Source organism: Microtus pennsylvanicus, chromosome 11 (genome assembly GCF_037038515.1).
Source record: "Microtus pennsylvanicus isolate mMicPen1 chromosome 11, mMicPen1.hap1, whole genome shotgun sequence".
Lineage (NCBI taxonomy): Eukaryota > Metazoa > Chordata > Mammalia > Rodentia > Cricetidae > Microtus > Microtus pennsylvanicus.
The window spans coordinates 58,667,109-58,689,553 of record NC_134589.1 but is presented as its reverse complement, the minus strand read 5'-3'; the positions used below and the strand labels follow the sequence as shown (position 1 = coordinate 58,689,553).

General features: G+C 47.5%; 1 protein-coding gene across 1 annotated transcript; it reads left to right on the top strand.

The window, feature by feature from the left end:
• The first annotated feature begins 1,025 nt into the window (after window positions 1-1,025).
• Window positions 1,026-21,079, top strand: Trim16 (tripartite motif containing 16). Its single transcript, XM_075992169.1, has 6 exons — window positions 1,026-1,825; window positions 10,067-10,162; window positions 15,553-15,786; window positions 17,400-17,565; window positions 17,918-18,013; window positions 20,166-21,079. Exons 1-6 carry the CDS (start codon window positions 1,325-1,327, stop codon window positions 20,747-20,749), a joined length of 1,677 nt encoding a protein of 558 aa, XP_075848284.1. The 5' UTR covers window positions 1,026-1,324; the 3' UTR covers window positions 20,750-21,079.
• Window positions 21,080-22,445: the final 1,366 nt, after the last annotated feature.

Genomic DNA, 22,445 nt, shown 5'->3' with positions numbered 1-22,445 from the left:
TCACCAAAAATGCCTTCGAGTTTCAGAGGAGTGACCCAGGCAACCATTGTCATCAGACTCCACGTGAGAGGCACTCATGGGAGAGAGTGGAAGACCAAGAACGGGCCCAGCTGTGTGGCTCCTCAAACGAGAGTTAAAAAAAAGTCAACTCGCCGGGCGGTGGTGGCGCACGCCTTTAATCCCAGCACTCGGGAGGCAGAGGCAGGCGGATCTCTATGAGTTTGAGGCCAGCCTGGTCTACAAGAGCTGGTTCCAGGACAGGAACCAAAAGCTACGGAGAAACCCTGTCTTGAAAAATAGAAAAAAAAAGTCAACTCGAAGTGGGGCTAGGACGATGATCCAGTGGGTAAAGCGCTTGCTAGGCATGCGTGAGGACCCGAGTTTCATCACCAGTGCCCATGCAATGGTGCTCCATGCAATGGTGCTCACCTGTAACCCAAGCACCGGGGCAGCAGAGACAAGAACATCCCTGCGACTTGCTGGCCAGCTGCTCTAGATGACCTAGCAAGTTCCAGGTTCACGGACAGATTGTCTCAAAAGATGAGGTGTAAAGCAACTGAGAAAGAAGCCAGATTTGGAGCTCTGTCTGTCTGTCTGTTTGTCTGCCTATTTGTCTTTCAGTCTCTCTGTATTACACACACACACACACACACACACACACCTATACACACAAACCTACATGCACATAAACAAAAATAAAATAGATGTCAGCTCGTCAGCAAGTTATTAAAAGCAAGAGAAGCTAGACGACATTATTTATTTAGGTCATAGGTTTTTGTGGTGGTGGGGGGACCAAGCTGGTGGCTCATTTAGGGTAAGCAGCTGCTCTACTGTCAAAGTTCGTGCATTCTGGATCCCTTTAAAACATGCAAAGCAAAATATGGCTTGTGGGAACACTCAAATCCACATAGGCTTCTAAAAGAACTTGGGAATTTCTCTTGCTGTTTTCCAGACCCACAGGAACACGTGGTCTCCTGCAGAGCCTTTGGGGGAGACCATAAGAATAGAAGTTTCTGGGCTGGGCTAGGAGTGAGAGAAGTCTGAGCCAGTGAAGAGACTTCAGAGCCAAAAGGATGTCCTGAGCCTGAAAATCTAGCCGCCTTGTCACTGTTGCTGGCTACTGGCCAATCCGGAGGAGCCCAGTACTGTCTGAGTAACTGAGCTTCCTCGGGAGGGAGCGAGGGAGGAAGGAAGGGAGGGAGGAAACAGTTAAAGTCTCCGGGCAGCTGCAATCAGCTGGGCGTGGCTCTTTGGTCTGACTTGGGCTACACAGCTCCTGAGCCAAGAGGCAGAGGAAGGACGCCTTAGTCTGCAGAGCCTCCAGATGGCTGAATTGGAGCTGATTGCCCCAGGGCCACTGCCTGGGATCACCGTTCACCCTTTGGCCCCTCTTGGCCCAGACCCTGGGTCAGCTCTCCCAGTACAAGAAGAGGATGTGGACTCTCTGGGGAAGCCAAGGGAGGAAACCCAGGAGCAGGGCTGTGATCCCGCAAAGATCAGTGCTCCTGGTAATGAGGGTGAGGGAGAGATCCTGTGTGACTTCTGTCTTGGGGCCAGCAGAGTAAAGGCAGTGAAGTCTTGTTTGACCTGCATGGTGAATTACTGTGAGGAGCACCTGCGGCCACACCAGGAGAACAGCAAACTGCACAGCCACCAGCTGACGGAACCTTCAAAGGACGAGGATCTGCGGACCTGCCCTCTTCACCACAGCCCTCTGGTTGCCTTCTGCTACACACACCAGCAGTGTGTCTGCCAGGAATGTGGCGAGGGCGAGCACAGGGGTCACAACACCGTTTCCCTGGATGCAGCCCGCAGGAACAAAGAAGTGAGTGATGGGGGTCTGTTCACATGGGAGGGGGCAGTGGGAGACGGTGTCCCCAGGCAGGGGTCGGACATGCTGCCCCGCCTGGCTCTGTGGATGTCACTTTGTGGTTTTAGTTCACAGACAAGGACTTTAGCTTGTAGTGCCTGGGTGTTGGTCTAGTGTAAGTCAATATCTCTAGCCAGTGGCTTTGGAAACAAAAGCAGGTCACTGTCCCCATCTCTGTGTCCCCGGTGCGGTGCAATCTCTATTGTCTGTGTCCCTGCATGGGAATTTCCTCCCGTTTCTTGTGTTTGGTAACGTGTGTTTGGGTGTGGGCTGTAGAAGTTTTGCCTCAGGAGGGTGATATTTCTCCCTGCAGGAACTGTGAGCCACAGACGCTATCAGCCCACAAAATACAAACCTTGGCGGAAGTCCAAGAGAAAAGAATAAACCTCAAACTTCATTTCTCTTTTTCTTTTTACTGCAAAAGAAGCCAGTCTAAAAGGCTGCAGTAAAGTTAAAAAAAAAAAAAACCAAGTTAACAGAATTGAAACACACACTGAGGTTAATGCCAAGGACGACTTAACTTACTGGCAAATAAAAGTTTCTTACCAGATAGGGTTATCAGGAGTGGCGGGGAAATACTGTGCTCTAAGTCTGACACTTTACTTCTATCAGATGAAGAAACCATTTCTGGAGCACTGCTCACCTTTGTCCTAAAGCCAAAAAACCCCGATGAGGTCTCGGGGCACGGACTCCACAGCTCTACCTGCCTTCTTGCTTCCACTTTGAGTTTTTCCCAGCAGGAAGTGGGATTGACTCCTGTCCCCTAGGTCTTGCTTCACACCCAAGGCCGTTCCCTCTGTGCACTGCCCGCAGTGGACAGAGCCACGTGCTCTTGGGCAGTAAAGGGAAGAGGTGCCTGGGTAAAGGACTTTCCTCACCAGGATTCTCCACCAGAGGTAGACTCTCTCTAGTCCTACTGGGCGTTGTTCTGGAAAGTTCTGCATTCCAGATACTAGTGAGTCACCATTTCCGGCCTGGGAAGCTACTTGTCAACTGTGTCCTGTGTTTCCACTATCAAGGGAAGTCCTGTAAGGAAAGTTCAGAAATCAGCAAAGGCATCAGAGGAAAGGGCCCCGCCCAACTGAGGGAAATAGCCCTTGAAGAGTACTGCCGCTTCAAAGGTCTTTTTTTGTGGATTTTCCCATCCGAAATTTCAGTAATTATTGTGACGGCTCTGACTGTCTCTACCGTACATGTTCAAGTTCACACGGGTGAGTGAGGCACAGAAGCGTCTGGAATGCCACCTTAGTAGAGAAACGTGAGGGAAAACTCAAATCGCAACATTGTAATCTTAATATTTCTTTATCTTATATGTGGGAGTCTGTGTGCATGTGGGTCTATATATGTGTTTATGCATGTGGAGGCAGAGGCTAACTTCAGGTATGCAATGAAATATGATTATATGGACCTCCTCCCATCCCCTCCACCTCTTCACAATACGTCCCCTCCCAACTTATCGTGGTTGGTTTGTTTGTTTGGTTTTGGTTTTTCGTGGCAGGGTTTCTCTGTGTGGCATCCCTGACTGTCCTTGAACACACCCTGTAGACCAGGCTGGCCTCACAGAGATCCACCTGCCTCTACCTCCCGGGACTGAAGGTGTGCACCACCACCGCCCGGCTCATCTTTTATATAAAACTCACTAAGTCCAGTTAGTGCTGACGATTGGAGCATGGATGTGGAACCACCCATGGAAGCTTGGGAACCCTACCAGGCCACATCCTCAAAAGAGAGTGATTCTCCCTTCCCCAGCAAGTATCAACTGCCAACAGCTCCTGTTTTTGGAGACAGGGCTTCTTCTCATTTGGACTTAAGTTAACCAAGTGGTCAAGGCTGCCTGGCCAGCAAGACCCAGGGATCCCCACCTGTCTCTGCCTCCCAAGCACTGAGTTATAAGCACGTAACACTATGCCTAAATGCTTTTTAATCTGACACATATTTAGATTTATTTTCTGTGTATATTTTACCTGCATACATGTATGGGCACCACCTGTGTGCCTGGTACTTGTGGAGGTCAGAAGAGGGTATGAGGTCTCCTGGAACTGGAGTTATCAACAGTTGAGCTGTCTTGTAGGTACTGAGCACCAAATCCAGGTCCTCTGCAAGAGCAGCGGTGCTCTCAATGGCTGAACCATCTCTTCAGCCCCCAGCTTTAAAGAATATTTATTTGTTTTCATTTTCTGTGTATGGATGTTTTGTCTGCACGTGTGTTTATGCACCACTTGCATGCCAGATACCAGAAGGACAGACAGTTGTGAGCCCCTCTGTGGGTGCTGGTAATTGAACTGGGGTTCTCTTGTTTGTTTTTGTTTTCTGAGATGTGGTTTCTCTGAGTTACAGTCTTGGCAGTCCGTCCTGTAACTTGCTTTGTAGACCAGAGTATCCTTGAACTCAGAGATCTGCCTGCCTCTGCCTCCCAAGTGTTGGGATTAAAGGCATGCGCCACCACTGCCCTGCTGGAGCCAGAGCTCTTAATGGCTGAGCTATCCTTTCAACACCCCCAGCATTTTTCCAATGTGTGGGTGTGGAATCCAGCTCCTCAGCTCCTCAGGCAAGCACTTCACTGATGGAGCTGTCTCCCCAGACCTAATTACTTAAAAACAATAACAAAACAACCATTGAAACAAAGAAACCATTGAAACAAAAAAACCAGCCAAGATCTGGTGTATGTACATTAGAGACATTTGGGCACAGCATGTTGCTATTCTCTTTGGATGTAGAATCTGAATTTTATGGTTTTTTAACTAGAAAACCTATGAATGAAGATGTTAAAACCCAATCTCTACCAAACAATGCACTAGATTTGAGTAGGGGGGAAATTCTCCACCCCTGTTCTGGATCCCACATCCACAACCTCTGCTCAGAACATCTATGCTTGGTTCCCTCAGAAATTCTCTGAGCCTATACCAACATGGACGCAATACAAATTGAAGGCTAGACCACCTAGTACCATAGAGATGTGGGTGAGCACTTTGGGCAGGAGGAGCAGTGTGTAGCACGTACGGAACCCCAGAGGTAGACATCTTAGGACAGAGCTGCGAAACACCAAAGCCTGGCTGAGAGGCTGTATGTGTGTGTGTGTGGGGGGGTGTACAGTGCAACAGCCCTGTGTTATGGACCCCTCTCTTTCTGGTTTGCTTTGGAGAGCTGCGTCCTTCCATCCCGTGTCCTTAGTGTTAATCCAGAGAGCAAGTTTACTCTGTAGGCTTGGCCACACTCTGAGCGGCTCCACCAGGTCTTAGAAGGCAAAAGATTTATTACAAGGAGCCCAAGAGTCCAGCTCAGAAGACAGTACCTTGAAGAGACAAGCACCATTAGGACTGTTTTAAAAGACTTAACTAGACATATCGAAGATTCCAGAGACCCAGTGTCCCTTTCAGCAGGACCACACCTCCTACAAGTAAACTTACTTTCTGAAGGTCACTCTGGAACCAGCCAAGGTCTAATAACTCGTGCAGGCATGTTGTGTGCAGGAAATGGCAAAGTAAGGTCAGCTAGGAGGGCACAGAGTGACGTTTCCGTCAGGCATGTGTGTCTTTTCTGAGGTGCCCGTGGTTCCCACCAGTTAGAATGATGGATGAAAACCAGGCGTCGAGAGCTGGCTGCACCCAACCACTGGTCCATCCTGATGAACTTCCAGAGCTCAGTCGCTCCTAACAGACCTCAATGCTCTTCTAGGCTCTAGTTCATTGTCCTGAGGCTCCTTTGATCTTATCATAATCTCAGGCCTGACAGCGTGGAGACGAGATCTCCATCTCTGCTATTATCCCCAGCCCCCAACCCGTGAGTGTGAGTGTGTGTGTGTGTGTGTGTGTGAAACTTAAGTTCTTGGGACTACTTTTGTTATTTTCTTTGCTCCCAAAATTGCATGTAGTTCCCTCCTGCTCTTCAGAGTGCACTTGATGGGTTAAGTGGGATGCTGGCTGTACTGTGTGCCCTCAGGGAATTTGGGCTCAGGAAGGTATGACACATACTATAACTTCACGGCATACCAAAGGGGTGGGGCAACATAACTCTGCATGTTTGAAGTGGGGAGCCGGCCTGGAAGTGAAGTCAGTGCTCCTGGGAGAGGGAAGGCCTGAGTTAAGCCATGCCTTAGGCCTTTGAAGACCACTAGTTCCAGGCTACCAGCTCAAACTTAGTTTTGATTCCAGAAGGTCAAGATGGACCCTGATTGTACACACAAGATGGATCTGTGAAAAGAAGGTACCAACCATCTGAGAACTGGAAGGTTTTGAACTCTCACCGAGCATCACCCAGTCTGTTTGCTGGGAGTCCATAGGTGCTACAGGGCCACGCAGGGCAATAATTTCTCACAGAAACCCAAATGAGGTCCTTGGGGCCAGTATTATATAACTCGCTTACTCATAAGCACCAGACTATCCTACTACGCTTTCCAAGAGCCAGGAGTGTGTGGCTTAGCTGATCTTATTGGCATGCAGCAGGTCCCGGTCCAGCCGCGGAGGAATGGAGTCAGAGTCCAGGTCTAGCTCTTATCATCCTAAAGGCAAAGTTGGCCTTGCAACAGAGCGGAAACTAAATGATGCTACAAGATCCTTCAGCCAGGAACAAGGTCTTCAAACTCCAGTCAGCTCCTTTCTCAATGCTCTCCCACTCTGTGCGCTCTGTGAGAAGACCGGGCTGTCTGGGCGCCCAGGTAGCACTGGCTGGCTCTCAGGCTGTTGCCCATGGCTTGGATGAGAGCAGGGCCGCTCTCTTAGGGGACACTGAGGTCAGAGTCTCAGGAAGCCCTTCTCTTTCTTTCTTTCTTTCTTTCTTTCTTTCTTTCTTTCTTTCTTTCTTTCTTTCTCTCTTTCTTTCTTTCTTCCGGGACACTGAGGTCAGAGTCTTAGGAAGCCCTTCTCTCTCTCTCTCTCTCTCTCTCTCTCTCTCTCTCTTTCTTTCTTTCTTTCTCTTTTTTTCCTTAGCCCTTCATTTTCTAGGAACAGGAATAACTGGAGAGTCAGGACTCTCAGACAGCCCCGCCTTTTGTGGTAATGTTTTTTTGTGGGAGTGCCTTCCTTCGTGGTGACTCAGAGGGGTCCTCCTTTGGTGCGAGGTATCCCTTTCTCCTTTTATGGAAGTCTGAGGGCAGAGGCCCAAGAAGCCCCTTGCTGGATATCCTGGGTGTCTCTCGAAGGGATAATGGCTTCAAAACACCCTTGTGGTATCGCTGCTCAGATGAACCAGGTTGCTAGGGCATGCTCTGTTGTGTCTTCCGATTCCTTCAAACGAGCAGCTCGCCTTTCCCTCCTCGACCCCGGGACTGGGTCATTGCAAAAGGTTCCAAGATTGCCTTCAAATAGGCAAGGCACCCCTCCTCTCCTTTCCCCACTCCCCACTCCTAGGCATTAGATCTCAAGCGTCGGGGTGCCATGACCGAGGTACCCTCAGCTTTATTCCAGAGACCTAGGGTTTTAGCAAAGTCTGTCTGCAGGTCCTCCACAATGTCTCCACGTTCTGCCTACAGTTGTTCCTTCACTGTGTGTGTGGGGGGAGGGCAGGGGTGAAGGGAGGTGTGAAACTTCCCCAGGCTTCGTGGGAAAGTGGCCAGATGCTTAATTTATGACTTCTGAGGTTTATTGGGCATAATGACTTGGTTGGAAACACAGACCAAAGCTATTAAAAGCACTGAGAGCTGTTTATTAAGTGTGTGTGTGTGTGTGTTTTGCTGTCTCACTGTGGACGTAGGAAAGTGGCAGATCTTCTGAGGTTTGCAAAGGCTTAGGTACTCTTTGTTGGCAGATTGTCTTTTTGGCAGATGGTGGTGTCCTCTGAGCCCACGAGACAAGAGCGAAGAGTCAGGACAGGCAAACCTAAGGTTCTCAGGCAGGCACTTGCTTTGGCTTGGGCAGGGGTGGGGAAGGGAGGGCAGAACTTGCCTCCAGGTGCAAACACAGCGAGAATAGAAAGCAGCTAAGGTAGCAAGCATGGTGGTGACCAATCACAGAAAAGATAGCATTATTGACACTTTCGGCTCTCTTACAGTGTACCTGGCTCTGTAGAGTTCTTCTTAATTTCACTTAGTGTGTTATCTCAGCCTGAGAAGTAGGCATTGTATCCCTATCTCCCAGGCAAAGAAATGAATATTTAGAGACATTATGTTGTGAAATAATAAGAAATGCATAAATGTTGGCGGCTTTTCTTGGTGTTCTGGCCAGATACCTGTCAAAGAGCAGCCTAAGGAAGGTAGAGTTTTTGCCTTACAGGTTAGGAGGGGTGCGGTCTGTTATGGTGGGAAGATAAGGTGGCAGGGGCTTGGGCAGCTGGAAACAGAGAGCAAAGGCTGGAGTGATGACTCAGCAGTTCAGGACACTTGCTGTTCTTCCCGAGGACCCAGCTTTGCTTCCCAGCACTCAAGTATTCAAACACATGAGACTCTGGGAGACATCTCACTTCCAAACCACAACATTTTGTCTATCCCTGACCCCCGCAGGTACATGGCTACATCATAATGAAAAATACAGTTGTTCTGACTTGAAAAGTGCCGTAGTCCTCAATAGTCACAGTACTGTTCAAAAGTCCAAAGTAGTTTCCGAGACTAAAGGCAATCCCTTTCCTGGAACTAGTTCTTGTAGACCAGGCTGGCCTTGAACCCACAGAGATCCACCTGCCTCTGCCCCCCAAGTGCTGAGATTAAAGGCGTGCGCCACGGCTGGCAATCTCTTAACTGTGGGCTTCTGTACAATCAAACACAGTTTACATGGTTCTGATAAACAAGGCACAGAGTAAATATTCTCACTCTGAAAGGGTGGAATGGGGCATAACAAGGAAAAATTAAGCCAAAGCAGGGATGGAATCATCTGGGTTCCAGATGAACCCCCTATTCTGCTGACTACAGCACACACAGCCTTTCTCCCGGGCAGGTTGTGTTCTACACCCGCAGCTTTACTCCACAGATATCTTACGACTCTGGAATGTCCCCAATTTCAGCTTCTGGTGTAGGAGGTCTTCTTTCTATGTGTTGCTTTCATTGGTTGAATAAAAAAAAACTGCCTTGGTCTTTTGATAAGGCAGCCCTTAGGTGGGCGGAGTAGACAGAATAGGATGCTGGGAAGAAGGGAAGTGTGGCAGACACCATGGCTCTCTTCTCCGAGACAGACATTGGTTGGACTCATGCCGGTAAGCCACAGTCAAGTGGTGATACACATTAACGGAGGTGGGTTAAACTAATATGTTAGAGTTAGCCAAGAAGAGGCTAGAGATAATGGGCCAGACAGTGTTTAATTAATACAATTTGTGTGTTGTTATTTCGGGGTATAAGCTAGCCAGGCGGTGGGACAGAGCCCACTGCTACTCCTCCTTACAAGCTTCCCTTCATACGGTGCCCCCTCAGGGTCTCTGCCACACACTGCCTGGCCTCACTAACTTTCTGGAATCCTGGTGCAACCCTCCATGACTCTTACACTATCATGCTTGCAAAGCCAGGACCATGTGGGTGGGGTTGCCTAGCTCTACTGGCAGCTCAAGATGTAGCTCAGCCCCTTGAACGACAGCCGTAGTGGGCCCCGTGTCCGTCACTGGCTGAATCTTCTGAAATCCTTCACCAGGCAGTTGTTTCTGAGCGGCGAAGCCCTGCTGTGACAGCCTCAGTCCAGAGCTTCTCAAGTATATTTGCATCTTCAAAACCCACCCCTTTCGATGAAAAGTCTTGCTCTCAAAGCACTTTCCCAACGTCCCGTGCAGACCAGCGAGGCTTCTCTTCGATATGGCTAACCCCTTTATTGATTGCAGATCATTTAGAATCCACTCTTGTCTGCATCTTTAATTTCCCATGCTAATTTCCTTGACAAGTTGCGTATTTTTTCCTACCCGCTTACGGCCCTCTCTCACTGCAGACCTGGATGAGAGTGGTGAGCAGTAATCGGGACTCAGCCTGAAAGTTACTCTGTCCTGAGATGTCCTCTGCCCGACAAATTAGTCTTCTCAGGACACAGACAGAATGCAGATTCTTTGCATTTATGAGTGGGACATAAATGACCCTTATCTCAGCACAGTTCATGCAGTCCCAGGAGGCCACTAACACCTGTCTGTCCCTTTGTGCCTCTAGGGTGGCTTCTGAGATCAGCTTTAAAGGTCATGCTCTCCTCCCAGGGGAGAAAGGCAGGGATGCGGAGGACAGAAAGTACTATTGTCCTTGGGGACTTTCTGTACACACCAGACTCTTTGCTCCTGAATTCTCTCCTTTTTCCTCCTCAGGCTGACCTTCGGTGCATGCAGCTGGAGCTGGAACAGAAGCTCAAGTTGAACGAAAACGCCATTGCCAGACTCCAAGCCAACAATAAGTCTGTCTTGGTAAGGCTGACTCGGGTGATCTCTCTGGCTTCAGCATACAAGGCTGCCACTGCAGGGTTAGCGAGACCCATTTGGGGCTATAGGACATGGGTTAAAGATCCAGCAGAGATCTCAACAAGTGAACGTAGTAGGCACAGTTGGCCACATTATGAGGTGCCTTCACCTTGTCAGGATTTCTTATAAAATTGACGTAAGTAGGATGAAGAGATGGATGAGGGGTTAAGAGTAGCAGATGCTGTTTAGGAGGACCCCAGTTCAATTCCCAGAGCCCATGTGATAGCTCACAGCTGTCTTTACCTCCAGTTTCAGGGAATTTAATGACCTCTTCTGGCCTCTAGGAGCATCAGGAATGTGGTACACAGACATAAGTGCAGGCAAGACCCATACACATAAAATAATAGTAAGGATATTTTTAAAATTGACTTAAGTTTTAAAACTGGTTAAATGGTTCACTTTTTAATAATATGAAATACACCTGGATTAGTCTTGAACTAACAGTTTTCCTCTCTCCCTCTCTCCCTCCTCCCCCCTTGGGTGGTACACACTCTCTCTTTCTTTTGACAGTTTCACTTTGTAGCTCACACTAGCCTAGAACTCACTATGTCGAACAGGTAGGACCAAATATAGCAATCCTCCTGCAGCAGCCACTCAAGTGCTGCTGGGATGACAGACGTACACCACCACATCAGGATTATATATGTTTTCTTAACTAACGGAAGTGTGTGTGTACGCTTGTGATTGGAGGTGTTTAGTCAGAGCTCCAGGAACTTTGTGTCCTCTGGCTTCTTCCATCCCAGTAAATTGATCTGCTGGAAGCTGGAGAAAAGAATCAAGAACTCCTAGATTAGCCAGTGGCATTTGGTGAGGCCAGCGCTATGACAGGCAGTTTAGCTTTGGTCTCTTCTGGTTTGATTTCAATTTCCCAATAGTAAGTTCCATAAATACCTCTCACTGGTGACAAGCCAAGAGTCACCAACTCGGAGGAGAATGTAGGACACCTGCCCTGTGGCACTGAATTGGAAGTATCATCTTGCATGCTGAGAATGAATGATTCTGTCTACTTGACTCTCCACCAGTCACCCACACTTTATCCACTATCTATTCACCTACTCATCTACTTATCTACATGCCTGCCCATCTGTCCATCCATCCATCCATCCATGCATCCATCCATCCATCCAGCCCCCATCCATCCATCCATCCATCCATCCATCCATCCATCCACCCATCTACCCATCCATCCATCCATCTACCCATCCATCCATCCATCCATCCATCCATCCATCCAACAATCCACCCATCCCCCTATCCATCTTCCCATCCATTCATCCATCCATCATCCACCCAACTACCCATCCATCTAATTATCCATCACCTACCCACTTACTTATAAATTTATTCTAAACCAGTATCCAACTTAATTTCTGTCTCCTGAATGTTTATAATTAACTATGTGTTGAAGGATAAAAACCTTCCTTACTAACAGCTGTTAGGTCACAGACCTTTTAACTACTGTGTTTTCTGTACCTCCTAGCAGTCAGGCCACACCCCTGCAGTCTCTCCCTCTTAAGACACACAGCTGATAAGCCCTACCTCTACCTTGCAGCTGCAGAATAGGTTTATGGTCCTACTTTGTGCTTCCCTTCATGCCCCTTGGCATGTAGGCTGAGTCAGGTTAGGTCACAGTGTAACACTTAGCCCTGCTCTCCATGAAAACCTATGGGATGGAGGGACTCCCTTTGTTCTAGGGGCCTAAGGGAACTGACATACCTAGAGAGTCCTGCCTCTCTCTTCAGGGTCCTGCATGGTTGCAAGATGTCATGGGACGCACACTCTGAAAAAAGCTAAGCAATCTCTAATGTCAGATATCAGTGTCCTCTGTTCAGACCTCATTTTATTTGTTAAAGGGACAGTCTCTTTCTAAAGAAAGAAAAAAAGTTGCTCCTGTAAAGTCTCAGAAACTTGATCTGCAAGTTCTGGATGATTTGGAGGATCCCACAGGGCACTGCTCTGGCTCTTTAATCTGACTCCTACTTAGTTTCCATAAAGACATGGTGGCCAGAGAGATAGTGCCAGGAATGTGGAGACACACAGAGAGATGTTAAGACTGTCTCGGACTCTTCCAATTGCCTGGATGGGAGAATATGGGATTGTTGTTTTCTTGTCGGAGAATGATTCAGTACATTCTGAATGGGTGTTTGTATATCCTCAGAATTTTAAAACCATTAACTACTGAATTTACATGCCATACTTGTCATGGCTTGGGAAATAAGTAACATCATTCACACATTTCATTAATATGCAAATAAACATTTCCCAATGGGAAGGTGTAGGAAGGAGATGCCACAGCAGGAGCCTGAGCCTCATCCACCAACATCATCCATCATCAGGTGACTCCCTTAGGCTAGCCTTCATCAGGGTGGCCTCTGATGGAATGGGGAAGGATATGGCCTTGAATTTTGTCTTCAGACTAAGGCCATCTAGCCTCATTTAACTGTTTTTTTTTTCTGAGGAACCTACATATTGTAACTCTGGAGGTTCTTTTCCCACGACATCCTCATATTGATTTCCATGTCTTTTTCTGTGCCTGGATTTTAGAGTCTGTTTAAAAAGTGGCCATAAGCCAGAGAAGCAAAGCCAAGCAGCGCGGCACTGCGCTGGTCGTGTTAACATCACTTACTAGTCTAGGAATTCTTGACTCTTCTCCAGTCTCTAGCACGTAAGACAGGGAATCCGCTCTGCTCAGACAGCCCACCCTCCTGTGATAGAAGCAGCCCAGGTACATACAATTCCTGGATCTCTGAGTGAAAAGCTACATTCAACCCCTACCAGGCAAACACACCCTGGTTCAGAAAGCATATGCAAGCTTGTCATGTTGACCCACACCTGTAATCTCAGCCCTTGGGAGGTTGAGACAGGAGGATTGCCAAGAGTTTAAAGCCAATCTGGATAGGGAGTGGACAGGACAGGGAGTCCCTACTAGCTTCTGTGACTCATGAAACATGGATTCCTACTGCCTGGTGGGTGCGAAGGGTGATTGAGCCAGAGGGCTGGAAAGAGTTAGTTAATGTGGAGCTTGGATGAGATACCAACAGCTCTACAGCCTCCACTCCAACCCCTTAAAGCAAAGGCTGTAAACAAAACTGACTTGTCTTCCAAGGTGGATTCCTCCATCTTTTCTTTCATAGTCTATTTTCAGTGTTAAAATATACTTTAACAATTAGATTGAAATCCAGTCATGTGCTGAGACAGTGTACAATGATGAGTCTATATTCCATGGCTATATAGTTTGTTTGGCTCGAATTTACTATTTTTTGGAGGTTCATAATTGTATGTGTACAAGGTGGTTTCTGTGAGGGTCTCATGGTGGCTAACGCCATTGTGGCAAGAATGTATACAGAAGAGAGACAGAGAGGTCAGAAGAGCAAGACTCACTTTCGTTTGTTTTGTTTTGTTTTTTATAGACAAGGTTTCTCTGTGTATCTCCGGCTGTCCTGGAATCCACTCTGTAGATCAGGCTGGCCTCGAACTCACAGAGATCCACTTGTCTCTGCCTCTCTGAGTGCTGGGATTAAAGGTGTGCACCACCACTGCCCAGCTAAGACTCACCTTTTTTTTTTTTATAACAACCCTTTCACAGGAACTGATGAGGGTTGGGGTCCAAAAAAAAAAAAAAAAAACTGCCTCAGTTCCTCCCGAGGGTACAGGCAGAGCCCTCTATGACTCTTCCATTTCCTTCTACTGCAATGCCTGACACTCTGGGAACCCAGCACATGAACAAACCACATCTGAACCATGGCTGTGATCAAACACACGGGTGCTGATCATAACTCTCTGATTTGGGGCAAATCACTGGTGTCTCTATTTTCTCATCTCAGTGACAGGGAGCATCATGGTGTCTTCTTGTTAGGGTAGATGCGAGGAGATGGGACGTTTGCCCCAGTGTCTGCCACAGAGCAGCTCTGACTCATTCTGGTTGCTGCACTTATAATTCTATATCATCGTACAAGTAACCAGACAGGCAGCAAGGACCCCAGGCTGCCTCACGCTGCCCTGTCTCCTGCACACGACCGTTTATCCCAGGGCTTTTCCTGGTCTGGGCTGGAGGAATTTGGAGAAACTGCTCTCTCTCTTTCTTAATGGTACCACAGCGTATTTGCTTCACGTTCTATCCAGCTCTAGCCCGAGGAAACCAGCAGATAGTGGAAAAGCTGACGTGCAGTGAGTGTGTGGGCATTCCATACACTCTTCAGGACCCTCTCCAGGAAGGATGCCCCTTGCTCTCTTCCCTTCTGCTGACAGCTATAGATCACAAAGGCTGACTGGAGACTGTTTTCCCAGCATTTCATTCCAAGGTCCAGCCTGAACCAGGCTCTTCTATCTGCTGCCATCTTTCCTTCTTGCCTTCTCTTTCCAAAGCTGTTGGCTCCCACTGGCACTGTGACAGCCCTTTCCTGATCAGGATACTCATTTTGAGTTGCTGCCTCCTTGGAGAGCGGGGTGCTTGTGTGCCTCCCTGAGGACATCAGCCACTTTCACTTCCCTCAGAAGCCTGATGTAGGCCTAGCCCTGGCCCTAAATTGGCAGAACTGAAAACAGAACCTGGAGAGAGATCTCAGTTATGTGGGCAGTGGGGGTGTGGAAGATGCTGAGGCAGGCAGCGAATGGGCCCTGGGCTATTGGGAGGGGATATGGGGATTAGGACAAAGGAATCTATATCCAGGACTGTCTTCGGAAGTGCACTCAGTGATGTGCAATTGTTTGGGTGCCACAGTCACCAACACTCTCTAAACATTCATGGGGACTGCCTGCTAGAGACCCTGGAATATCTTTTGGCTCAGCTAATGGTCATTTAAACAAGGCATAACGAAAGGCTAAGAATACTTACACAAAACAGCACAATCATTTCTCTCTCTTGAAATATATAATTATCAAATATAATGAACACTACTACTGCCCTTATGACAACCAGGACAGTGGTTATCATAACCTGTGGGTCATGACCCCTTTGGGGTCCAATGACCCTTTCACAGGGGTCCTACATCAGATATCCTGCATATTAGATATTTACATTATGATTCATAACAGTAGCAAAACTACAGTTATGAAATAGCAACAAAAATGTTATGGTTGGTGGGGTCACCACACATGAGGATCTGTGTGAAAGGGTCACAGCATTAGGAAGTTTGAGAACCCCAGAATTAGTGTATACCTAGAAGAGCACATCTGCTTTCCCAGGAACCCAGAATTCCCACAAGCACAAAACTGCCTCTTACAGTCTGGTGTCTCTTAATCTTTGGACTTCTCAGCTTCCTGGTTATGGGTGTTGTGCTCTGACCATGCTGGAAGACTGATGGAGTCTCGCCTGCTTCCCACTCCTTCCCTACCAGGCGTCAGTGTCAGAGGTAAAGGTGGTAACTGAAGAGAAGTTTGGGGAACTCCTTGCAGCTGTGAGGAAGGCCCAGGCCGATGTCATGCTGTTCTTAGAAGAGAAGGAACAGGCTGCGCTGAATCAGGTCAACGGCATCAAGACCCACCTGGAGTACAGGAGCATAGAGATGGAGAAAAGCAAGCAGGAGCTGGAGAGGCTGGCCGCCATCAGCAACACTGTGCTCTTCCTGGAGGTACCGAGGCTGGGGGCGGGGCCGGGACCCTCCTCGCCTCTGGCCTGAGACACACCCGTGAACGGGACTGTCTTTTCACACAGGGAACTGAAGAAGCAGGAGAGTCAGTCAGGGCTTGATTCATCAGGAAACAGCAATCCAGGAGGGACAGAGAGAATCGCGCAGAGTGGGGACGACCCTGGAAGGGGACTCACATTCTAGGTTCTGTATGCGGCGCCAGATAGAGACCACCATGTGCAAAGACGGGACTGTGAGAAAGCGTGCCTGGCTCAAGGAGCCAAGGCACTTTGACAAGATGTGGGTGTGGGGTCTGCAGTGACGCAAGATGAGCCTGGCACGGCCAGACCAATGTGCAACCATGAAGGACTTTAGGTGGGGCAGCGAAGAGTGCAGAGATCTGTTTCCTGACAGACTCTGGTAGGTGCGTTGAGGTTTGCATGGCAGTGTGGGACTGGAGAGACCGGCTGCTTTTCAGACTGGGCTGTGGCCACTGGGGTAACTGAGGAGGGCTTAGCCAAGGGAATGGAACTTTCCATCTCACAATGTATCATGTACATGAGAGGCATAAATCAGTTAGCCCTAGGTCTAACGACCATGCCATCTTGCAGGATAACACTACACATTTAGATCTGTCACTAGATACCAACGTGAAGCATTTTTAAAAAGCCACCCAAACTCTCAAGAGTATCATATTCCTCACTTACCAAACCGACAGGTCAGAGTAAAGAATCTGCAACTTTTCTTTCAGTTTTATTATTTCAAATACAAACAATTTCTTGCCTTTGCTTTTTAAACAATTCCCTTCTATTTGCAGAAAATCGAATACGGTGAAAATCAGAAATATATGAAAAAAAAAAAACAAACAAAAATGCTTGTAACCTCAGTACCCAAAGACAGCCGTAGTTAATCTTTCAAAGAGTGAGACATAACAACAACAACAACAACAAAAAAAACCCAGAAAAACAAAAAACAAAACAAAAAACAAATGTGGATAGTCTCTTTCTTTCTCTGCTTTGTTTTGCAATTCCAAACACAAAGAAAACATGGAGATTCGTTGGGTTGACAAGGACTGAGGGTTGGCTTGGGAATCTCTAAATGCAGCAGCCGTAGCCAGTTCTTCTATCCTTACCACAACCTGTACTTAAGCTATGGAAAGAGAAAGAATTCAGAAATGACCGAGGTAAGAATGTTCTTACTCTCTGGTCCTCAGTCTGATTTATACATGGGAGCTGTCTGTGATCATACATCTTTTGACAGTAAGAAACCCACTTTCCAGATGAGCGGTGGTGGCGCAGGCCTTTAATCCCAACGCTCGCACTCGGGAGGCAGAGGTGGGTGGATCTCTGTGAGTTTGAGGCCAGCCTGCTCTACAGAGTGAGTGCTAGGACGGGCTCCAAAGCTACACAGAGTAATCCTGTTTTGGAAAAAGAAAAAAAGAAAAAAAAAAGAAAAGAAAGAAAGAAAGAAACCCATTTCCCCACTTGATTTTAAGAAGATCCACTTCCTCTGTAGGGCCCCGAAGCATAGAAGTACACATTGCCATCAGCCCATTTCACAGATGCAGAAAGAGATATGCTGAGAAGAGCTGCCTGACTCTGTTTCCCTTCCTGCAGGAGTACTGCAAGTTTAAGAAGACTGAAGAGGCTGCCTCCCCCAGCATTTACATAGGGCTGAAGGATAAACTCTCAGGCATCCGCAAGGTCATCACAGACTCAACCCTGCACTTAATCCAGCTGCTGGAGAGCTATAAGGAGAAGCTCCAGGAGTCTGCCAGGGAAGGTGAGGAACTAAGAGGGAATCTGGGAAGGAAGGGAGAAAGAAGCATTTCAAAGCTGTTCCTTGGCTAGGCCATTGGTGATTCTTCTCTCGGCTTTATAATTGCAACCTGAAGGAAGTAAATCTGTCATATTGCATCAGCTTTCTGGGACTGACTTCTCAGGCTGCTGATGCCTGGGTTTTGAGTGGCTTCTGTGTCAGCCTGGGGTCTTCTCCAGTAGGGGTTGTCTGGTACATGGAGTGTGCCCAGGTTCCCAGGCACCAGACCCTCCAGAAGCCTGGGCAAGGGCAGCCTGTTTCTTGGGTTCTCCCAGCTACCTGGACAGGTGCTATTCACAACTCTCTAATTTTCTAGAGGAATATGACATCCAAACTCAAGTGTCTGCCATTGTCCAGCGCAAGTATAGGACCTCAAAACCTGAGCCCAGAACCCGGGATGAGTTTCTCCAATGTAAGTAGTGAAAGGTATCCCCTTCCGCATGCTGATGGCAGTGGATTGCTGTTCCAAAGCAAGAACCACGGTATCTTATAGAGGATTTAGGTTCTTATAAACCGCTCATCTATACCTAAACGATATAAAGTTTCTAACTGAAAAATTTCTTCCTGAAATAAATTAAGAAACACAAAAAATGGATAAAAATTCCTATATATCTACCTATCACTCAGTTTCTCTTAGATGTTGATGTCATACATAGCTATGATACATCCTGCAAGAAATTAGCATTGTTGCAATATTATTAACAACTTTGTAGATTTTTTTTCTGGCTGTTCTAGTTACTTTTTCTATTGCTGTGATAAATCATCATAACCAAGGCAGTTTATAAAATATAAAATAAAGTGTTTATTGGGAGTTGACAGTTTTAGAGGGTTAGAGTCCACGACCATCATGGCAGAGAGCATGGTAGCAGGCAGCCATGGCACTGAAGCAGTAGCTGAGCATTTACACATTGAGAGACAACCTAGAGGCAGGAAGAGAAAGGAGATACTAGGAATAACGTGGACTTTTGAAACCCCTAAGCCCATCCCCAGTGACACATCTCCTCCATCAAGCTCACACCCCTAATCCTTCCCAGACAGTTCCACTCACTGGGGACCAAGAAATCAAATAAACAAGCCTGGAGGTGCGGGGGCATTCTCATTCAAACCACCACATTGGCCCAAAGTTGAACTCAGGAACACAGATGTGTGTTCTGGTTTCCTTTCTGTTGCTGTGACAACAGTCTGAACAAAAGTAACTTGGGGGAGGAAAGGGTTTATCTCATCCTACCTTTTTGGGACACAGTCTATCATGGAAAGTCAGGGCAGAAGTTCAAGGCAGGGACTTGAAGCAGAAACCACGGGGAATGCTGCTTGACGGCTTGTTTAATCATAGCCTCGTGCTTATTTAACTGAGGGCTGATGGCGCCCACAGTGGGCTGGGCCTTCCTGGATCAATTAATAATCAATACAACCTCCCCAGACTTGCCCACAGACTAATCTGATTGAGACAGTTCTATTGGGGCTTTCGTCTTAGGTGACTCTAGGCTGTGTCAAATTGACAAAGCTAACCAGGACCCATGTTCTCATGTTTTCTTAATCCTCTCCAGTCCGTATCAGTCCCTCAGACTTTCTTTGCATTTCATGACTTGGCATTTTGAAATGTACTGTCCATTTATCACATAGGTCACTTTTACGTCTGCCTTGACAAAATCTTATTATTATTGCATTGATGTGGTCTGGTAGCATTTTGGTTTTTGTCACAGGGTCTCCACATGTATGTAGCCCAGGCTGGCTTTAAACTCTTGGTCCTCTTGTCTCTGCTTCCCAGTTAGAGATTAGAGGTGTGTGCCCATACCCAACTGTTACCATTTTCAAAAGCACTGTATTTCTAGCCAGACATGGTAGAACATGTCTATAACCTTGGCAACCTCTAAGCATAGCACTCATGAGGTCAAGGTAGGAGAACGGTGTGCTCAAGGCCAGCCTAGGTTATGCGGTGAGACTCTAAGGCAATTGACCAACCAATCAGGGCTGGAGAGATAGTTCGGTGGTTAAGGATACTTGCTGCTCTTCCAGAGGATCCAAGTTCAATTCCTAGAACACACATGACAGCTCACAATTGTCCAATTCTAGTTTCAGGGGATCTAACATCCTCTTCTGGATTCTGAGGGCACCAGGCATGCATGTGGTGCACAGACATACATGCAGGCAAACATTCACACACAACAAATAAAAGTGCCCCATTCCTAAGCCATGCTTTGTGATAGAACACATTTAAGAGGCCTATCATACATACTGTATCATACATACATACTGTAGACTTGCAAAAAGAAAGTATCCCCACCACCCATATACAAAAGCAATGACTATGATATATGTGATGTTACACATTAATCAGCATGATTTAGCCATTCCATGGTGAAAACATATTTCCAAATACCATGTGGTATATAATAAATGCAAGCAAATGTCTATATGTCAGCCAGAGCTTAAAGTGACGCGGTAGTCGACAGTTCATCATTTCACCTCCCAGCAGAAGGAACTTCATTGCAGTCAGCTGATTTTTTGTAGCATCCTTATGGAACATGCAGCTGGGTTTAAAGCTGTCTTCTATGTTTCCTCAGATGCATGCGACATCACATTTGACCCAGACACAGCACACAGGTACCTTCGCTTGCAGGAGGACAACCGCAAGGTCACCAACACCACGCCCTGGGAGCACCCCTACCCGGACCTCCCCAGCAGGTTCTTGCACTGGCGGCAGGTGCTGTCCCAGCAGAGCCTGTACCTGCACAGGTATTACTTTGAGGTGGAGATCTCTGGAGGCGGCACCTATGTCGGCTTGACCTGCAAAGGCATTGACCGTAAAGGGGAGGAGCGAAACAGCTGCATTTCTGGAAATAACTTCTCCTGGAGCATTCACTGGAATGGCAAGGAGTTCACAGCCTGGCACAGCGACACAGAGACCCCGCTCAAGGCAGGCCCTTTCCGGAGGCTTGGGATCTACGTCAGCTTCCCAGGAGGAACCCTTTCCTTCTATGGCGTAGAGTATGATACCATGACTTTGATCCACAAGTTTGACTGCAAGTTCTCAGAGCCAGTCTACGCTGCCTTCTGGCTGTCTAAGAAGGAAAACGCCATCCGGATTGTGGATCTGGGAGAGGAGCCCGAGAAGCCTGCTCCATCCTCCGTGGAGGCTGCTCCCTAGATTCTAGGATCCGCCTCCCAGACTTTGCTAACCTCGACGACTGGCAGCAGCTGGTGTTTTAAGGTGGTAGTTGGCTCTGGGAACTGTGTGGATCCTAAATGAACGAACTTTCCTGCCTGCTTGTCATTACAGTTCATGCACGAATGCAGAAACTCTAAGGCACCAAAGCTTCCCCCCAAATCTTCTAATGATGGGTCTGCTCAGGTCATTGTCACCCTTTACAATTTATAGAATTATAGACTAATTTATAACTAAGGCTCTTCAGAGCATAGCAAGACTGCACAGGAATCATAATAAATCACAAACACATCGTTGTGAATTTCTTACGGACTTGACGGTGTCTGGAGTGTTTTCTCTGTGTTGGTTCACATCATCTTCATGGTGTAAACATTTATATTGTCCTCATGCTAGATAGTAAGAGACATGGCTAGGACAGTTAGCTAGCTTATTCATGGTCAGTCTGGCCACTCAGTAAATGAGGCATAGAGCTGGGACTCAAGTCTGGGCGGGATGTTGTTGAACTTGGGACCATGTGTTATGCTTACCTCATTAGATCATTGTGGTGGTTTGAAAGAAAATGGCCCCCAAAGGAAGTGGCACTGTTAGGAAGTATGTGTGGCCTTGTTGGAGGAGGTGTGTCACTGTGGGAGTGGACTTTGAGGTCTCTTTTCCTCAAGCTTCCCTCAGTGTGTCAGTCAATTGACTTCCTGTTGCCTGCAAGGCGTAGTCATGCTCCCCATCATGATCATGATGGACTGAACCTCCAAACTGTAAGTGAGCCCCCTCAAGTAAATGCTTTTCTTTTAAGAGTTGCCGTGGTCCTGGCGTCTCTCCACAGCAGCAGAAACCCCTAACTAACATTCAACAGTCATGGACATTATGGATAAGGGCTAACCCACACGCTAAACTGCACAACCAACAAGCAATGTCTTCACCTCGCTCTTAGAGTTTGCTCATCTTTTCGCATGTGCCAGGCTCAACCTGGCCACCCAGCCTTCCACCATCCAAGCCCTCAGCCCTCACACGCAGCAGCCCGTTATGGTTTTGAACAGCAAGGTTTAGAATTAATGTTTTAATGAGGTCCTTTAGGGAGGAGTCTTTCCTCTCCTCTAAAGTTACCCAGACTTCATGGACTTGTCTAGTTTTCTTGTGCAAAGGACTTGTTCTTCAGGAGTTTGGGGACAGTGCTCACCTCGCCTAGGAGCCATTCCCATGTTTGTGCTAAGGTGATACCTCCTGCCACGGTTCCCGTGTCTCCCCGACACTCTGTTGACCACTGCATTCTCCTTCAGACAGATGACAAACATCCACCGAGCCTTCAGGCACACCATCTTAAAGCAGATTTCGATAGCCCTAACCTGAAGTCCCAGGTGGGATTTACCAGAAACGTTATTTCCGTGTCTTTTCCCATGACCCGTATCAAGGCAAAAATCTCTTCCTGTTCAACCAGTCTTGTGATCCTGTCCCAAGAGTGCTTTGCTTTAGAATTAGACTCTACACCTTGGTCTCTAAGGACGTGGGCAGTGTGGCATTTCAGGGCTTTCGCTTCCGTCCTCACCTCTGCCATGCGGAGACACTTTCATGCTCGGTCATCTAGCATGACCTAACAAGCAGATTTCTGGCAGATTCCACCGTCTTCTCTCAAGTCTGAACCTTGTTGGTAGATACAATGATTACGAGGGGTCCTAATCCAGAA

Bases quoted from the DNA above. Each gene is read 5' to 3' on its own strand.
- Trim16 (XM_075992169.1), top strand. From the start codon at position 1,325: ATGGCTGAATTGGAGCTGATTGCCCCAGGGCCACTGCCTGGGATCACC. The intron at 10,163-15,552 runs GTAAGGCTGACT...CTTCCCTACCAG, and splicing joins CCAACAATAAGTCTGTCTTG to GCGTCAGTGTCAGAGGTAAA. The intron at 18,014-20,165 runs GTAAGTAGTGAA...ATGTTTCCTCAG, and splicing joins CCGGGATGAGTTTCTCCAAT to ATGCATGCGACATCACATTT.